The sequence below is a fragment of the Myotis davidii genome, unplaced genomic scaffold (genome assembly GCF_000327345.1).
Source record: "Myotis davidii unplaced genomic scaffold, ASM32734v1 scaffold358, whole genome shotgun sequence".
Classification (NCBI taxonomy): Eukaryota; Metazoa; Chordata; class Mammalia; order Chiroptera; family Vespertilionidae; genus Myotis; species Myotis davidii.
In genome coordinates this window covers 137839-143397 of record NW_006290768.1, presented here as the reverse complement: position 1 = coordinate 143397, position 5559 = coordinate 137839, and the positions used below count along the sequence as shown (strand labels likewise).

General features: G+C 56.1%; 1 protein-coding gene across 1 annotated transcript in view; it reads right to left on the bottom strand.

Moving 5' to 3' along the window:
• Window positions 1-5559, bottom strand: part of LOC102769507 (kallikrein-15) — a 7825-nt gene that overhangs the window by 1282 nt on the left and 984 nt on the right. The window contains exon 2 of the mRNA XM_015563993.1: window positions 125-281. Within this exon, the coding sequence (XP_015419479.1) occupies window positions 125-281 (157 nt within the window). The remainder of the gene's footprint in view (window positions 1-124; window positions 282-5559) is intronic.

Sequence of the window (5559 nt, the reverse complement as noted above, 5' to 3'; positions counted from 1 at the left end):
CAGGCATGCCCACGCCTGGAACTCGGTCCTCAGGCTCCAGCTGGCTCTTCTGCAGAGTCAAGGTTCTCAGACCCCTAGACCCTCCCCGCCAAGACCCCCAGGACCCTGAGCCCCGCCTTCCTACCGGGTTTGGCAGTGAGCTGCAGACAGCACCCAGTATGGGGAGACGAGGGAAGCCCCGCAGTTAAAGCGGCTGCGATCGAAGAGGGCCACTTGCCAAGGCTGGGAGTGGGGCACGCACACCTCGCCCTTCATCACCTTGCCGCTGTTGTCCTGGGCTGCTGGGCGGGCGGGGGTGGGGGTAAGGTGGGGTGTCAGAGTCCTTTTCTTTTCTTTCTTTAAAATATATTTTATATTGATTTTTTACAGAGAGGAAGGGAGAGGGATAGAGAGTTAGAAACATTGATGAGAGAGAAACATCGATCAGCTGCCTCCTGCACATCTCCTATGGGGGATGTGCCCGCAACCAAGGTACATGACCTTGACCGGAATCGAACCTGGGACCCTTCAGTCTGCAGGCCGACACTCTGTCCACTGAGCCAAACCGGTTAGGGCTTCTTTCTTTCTTAAAATATATTTTTTATTGATCTCAGAGAGGGAGAGAGAGAGAAACATCAAAGGTGAGAGAGAATCATGGATGGGCTGCCTCCTGCATGTCCCACACTGAGAACGAAGCCTGCAACCTGGGCATGTGCCCCCTCCGGGAATTGAACCCTGGCCTCCTGGTTCATAGGTCGATGCTCATCCGCTGAGCCAGGCTGGCCGGGCTGTGTCAGGGCTCTTTTCCTTGCACCCTGCCTGAGCTCGCTATGTATTTTTCACCTGTTCCTCCCCCAAACATTGTATTGATTTTTAGGCACTGCCCTCTCTCCAGCTTTTACAACTTTTTGCTTATATTCCCCACAACTGTGCCCCTGTCCCTGGCCCCCACCCATTTGCCAAAGGGGATCTGGGAGGGAGGGGACAGGGAAGGGACCAGAGGAGGAGAAGTGTTCTGTCATTGGGAGCAGAGACAAGGACAGTGGGTACCGCGCAGGCAGATGGCCACTTGGAACCAGCCATTCAAGGTCACTGAGCTGTCACAGGCATCACATGGATGTGGCCACTCAATACGTATGACACACAGTCTTGGCTCCGGAGCCTGGGCACCTCGGCCAAATGCAGTGTGTCCAACGTACAAGGACACAGGCAAGACCGCACAAGGTCATGGGCAAGGGGGCGGGCACCACGGGTCTTCCCCACGTCGGCACTGATATGGGCAGCGCTTGAAGCTGAAACTCACTTGCACCTACATGAGCTGCAGCTTCAGGAATCACAGCAGAGACTTTACAGGGCCCCGCGGGTTAGCTCAGTGGATAGAGCATCGGTTGTCAGACTAACGGTGTTTGGGTTTCATTCTGGTCAAGGGCACGTACCTCGGTTGCAGACTCGAAAAATCAATGGAGCCCTGGCTGGTTTGGCTCAGTGGATAGTGCGTTGGCCTGCGGACTGAAGGGTCCCGGGTTCGGTTCTGGCCAAGGGCACCTGCCTGGACTGTGGGCTTGATCCCCAGTGGAGGGGGGGCGGGGGCGTGTGAGAGGCGGCTGATTGGTGATTCTCTCTCATCATGGATGTTTCTATCTGTCTCTCCCTCTCCCTTCCTCTCTGAAATCAATAAAAATATATTTTAAAAAAATCAATGGAAAAATGTCCTCGGGTGAGGATTAACAACCACAATAAAATAATAATAAATAAATCTTAAAAAAAAAATTCACAGCACAGGGGTTGATATGTGTGTAGGAATGTAGACAGTTAAGATATGGGTGTGTGTGCCAGCATGCACACAACACAAACACACAGACACAGATACACACACACACACACAGACACAGATACACACACTCACAGACACACACAGACACAGATACACACACTCACAGACACACACACACACTCACAGATACACTCACATACTCGCAGACAGGCTTGCAAACAGAAGACGCAGCGTGGGTCCGCACACACTAGGTCACAGGTGCTCACACTTGCACATGGGGGTCTGGACAGACAAGGTGGGTCTTTAATAAAGGTACATGTGGAGCCCTAACCGGTGTGGCTCAGTGGATAGAGCGTCTGCCTGCGGACTGAAGGGTCCCAGGTCCGATTCTGGTCAAGGGCCTGTACCTGGGTTGCGGCCACATTCCCAATAGGGAGTATGCAAGAGGCGCTGATCGATGTTTCTCTCTCATCGATGTTTCTAACTCTCTGTCCCTCTCCCTCTCCCTCTCTCTCTGTAAAAAATCAATAAAAAATATATATATTTAAAAAGGTACATGTGGAGAGACACTGACCCCCCCCAGAACTTGTTCACAGGCATGGGTCTGTAGTATGGTGGTTAAATTTGGAGGGATAGAGTTATACTCCCTCAACCCCTGCCCCGCATCCAAACATATTATTTGTGAGTCTCTGAGCAAATTATTTGACCTCTCTGTGCCTCTGTTTCCTCATCAGTAAGATGGGATTGTTGTAAGGATGGGATAGGTGTGTGTGTGCGATGCCTGACATACGGTGACAGCTTAATAAATGTTAGTTATTTTAAACAAAGGACTCATAGATTTATTGATGCAGACAGAACGTGTGCATGTCCAGGCTGTGGACACAAACTTAAGCCAAAGTCAGTCAGATGTATGGCCAGGCCCAGATCCAGATAGTCCAGGTCAAAACTGTGACTCAGGCCCAAGCCACTCTGTGGAGACCCAAAGGGCCATGTCTGGATGCAGGGTCTGGCCCTTCAAGGTCAAGGACATATGTTTCGCTGGAGACATATTTATCCATCTCTAGATCAGTCTCCAAGCCAGTTGCTTGGTGTTCAAGTTGAACCTGAACCAAGAAAAAGTCCTGGATGTACAAGAAGGAGCTGTGGGGGACTGGGGGCTGGGGGCTGGGGGAGAGCGTCACTCATCACATGTGTGGGTACCTGGCTCACACATATATGAGCAGGATCGTGCACTCCCCCTCCCTCCAACAGCACCACGCACAAGGACACCCACAGAGATGTTTCAAGGTCACAGGACCTCGACTCCCTACACTGGGCCACATGCATATGTCCCCTCAAGGTCACAGCCAGGCACACAATGCCACCCACCCTGGGGCAGGATATCACCGCCAAGATCAAATGCCCATGCCCTTGGCTTGGGGGGTTGGGAGCTGGGCCAAGAGCCCTGGCAAAGGCAGGGAGAACTGGGATGAGGTGGACAAGGGACTTAACAAGGGAAGAGTGGGTTGTCCTTCGGAGAAGGGCAGAGGGTGCCAGCTGAACAGCTGGACACCGAGGCCGCACCTGGCCAGTCCCAGCCGGAGGAGGGTGGGGGTGGGGGGCCGCAGGGCGCAGCAGGCAGGCCGGGAGGCGGGGAGGAGAGAGCACGGACAGAGCCGAAGGGGAAGGAGGGGAGGTTGGAGGCCCTCCCTGGGGCGGAGAGGGTCATGTGTGTGAGAGAGTTCATGAAAGTCCACCCTGGACTCCCCCAGGGTAGAGGCATCAGGTTACAGTTACCTTCTTCCTGGGTGGTAGGTGAGTGTGGGCAGGAGTGCTCCTGCCACCTGGGGTCACCTTGACCTGGTGGCTGCCCCTCTCTGAGTCACAGGCCCCTCTTCTGCCAAAGGAGGCCCGGGGCCCACCCCACGGGGATGCTGCCTGGATCGGGTGACCCACCCTAGCGCCGAGCGCCGCGCCTGGCAAGTACTGAGCGCCCAGCAAGGCCAGCGCATTCTTACAGGGCCCTCCTGGCGCCTCCCACCTCTGTCGCTCTCTCCAGGGGACGGTGGGGGAACCTGTCACAGGCATTGAGTGACCAGAAAGGGGCAGGGTCAAGAGAGAGGCAGCCCCCAGAACTGAAACCCGGGCCTGTGCCACCCCAGGGTGGCTGTGTCTGTTGTGATGGGTCCCACGTGGCATGGGGACTGCACGGCAGCCCCCCTTCCCCCTCCCCCCAACACGCCTGACAGCTGTCATGATGGAGTGAGGACTCAAAAGATACCGGCTGGTGGCCAGGGTGGGGCAGGGGTGAGGGAGGAAGCCAGTCGCCAGTTGGTTTCTGGGTACGGGAGGGGCTGGCAGATTGCAGGGCCTGGATATGCTCAGGATGGGGGAGTGTAGGGAGCACCCCACTTCCCACCGACGGGTCCCCCCCTGGGCTGCAGCGGCGCGGAGGAGGGACCGGGGCTCTGCTGAAGTCTGGGGGAGAGGAGAGAGTGAACGGGGTGAGGCTGGCTCCTCCTGCCCCCATCGCGACCCCTCCGGACACAGACGTATCCTGCCTGCTGCTTCAGACACTTCTTCTCACCCCCTGCCCCAGCCCCAGGCCCAGCCTGCTCTTCCTCCCAGGAATCCTGTCTGCAATGGGTCTGCCATTCCTCCAGGCACTGGAGTAGACTCCCAGGTGCCCGCCTGGCCTGGCAGAGCCCAGCACCGTTCTACCTGCCCCCAGACCGGTGATGGCGAGCCTATGACACGCGTGTCAGAGGGGACCCGCGAACTCATTTCTTTGGTTGATTTTTCTTTGTTAAATGGCATTTCAATATATAAAATAAATATCAAAAATATATGTCTTTGTTTTACAATGGTTGCAAAGATCAAAAAATTTTCTCTATGTGACCCGGCACCAGAGTTAAGTTAGGGTTTTTCAAAATGCTGACACGCCGAGCTCAAAAGGTTCGCCATCACTGGCCTCGACCTGTCTCCATCTCCAACGTCCTGGCTCAGGAAACATTCTCTCCCCAGACCCTATGCCAGGTTCCTAACCCGCCTCTTGGGTCTTCTGCACCCTCCTTGAGTCGGTTCCTCCACTCAAGTTCCTGCAGGGTCTTTCTACACCTGGCGTTGACCACGTCCGATTGGTGCTCACAGCTCGCATGAACCTCACTGCGCCCAGGACAAAGTCCCAGCCCCCCACTTCCCCCACCTCACTTTCGAGGCCGGGATGGCTTCTCCCCTTCCGGCCTTGCTGGCTGGGTCTCCCATGACATAACGTTCTAGACACAGTGGATTCTTCCGGTTTCCCTCCTGCAATTTCATGCCTCCACGCCTCTGCTTGGGCTGTTCCTCCTTCCAGCTATGCCGTTCCCTTCAAGGTCCGCTGCCTCCTGGAGGCCTTTTCTGAGCTCTCCCAGGCCGTGGTGTCTGCCTCCCCCGCCAGACAGAACTCCCTGGGGGAGAGGGGGGTCCCCAGCACTGCCCGGCAGCCTCCCCAATTCCTCCTCCAAACTTATATTTCTCCCTGAGGCTCTGCCCCCACATCTGGGAGGCTTTGATTCCAACAGGTATCTCTCCTGGGTCCCACGGTGTCTGTTCTGCCTCCCTCACAGCACAGATCCCCAGGGGTGCTCAGGTTGGGTTCTCTCCGCGTCCCCTGCCCTGCCCAGCCTGGGGCCTGGCACTGGACGCACCTCAGGGAGTTGGGCTGCGCTGGCTTGAACCCGTGACAACTCCTGACCCTGTTCTTGGCTTTGGTACAAGTGCTTTCAGGGACATCCTCCAGAGTCACCCCAGCCCCCTCCCTGCATCCCCATCTCCATCCTCCCTGC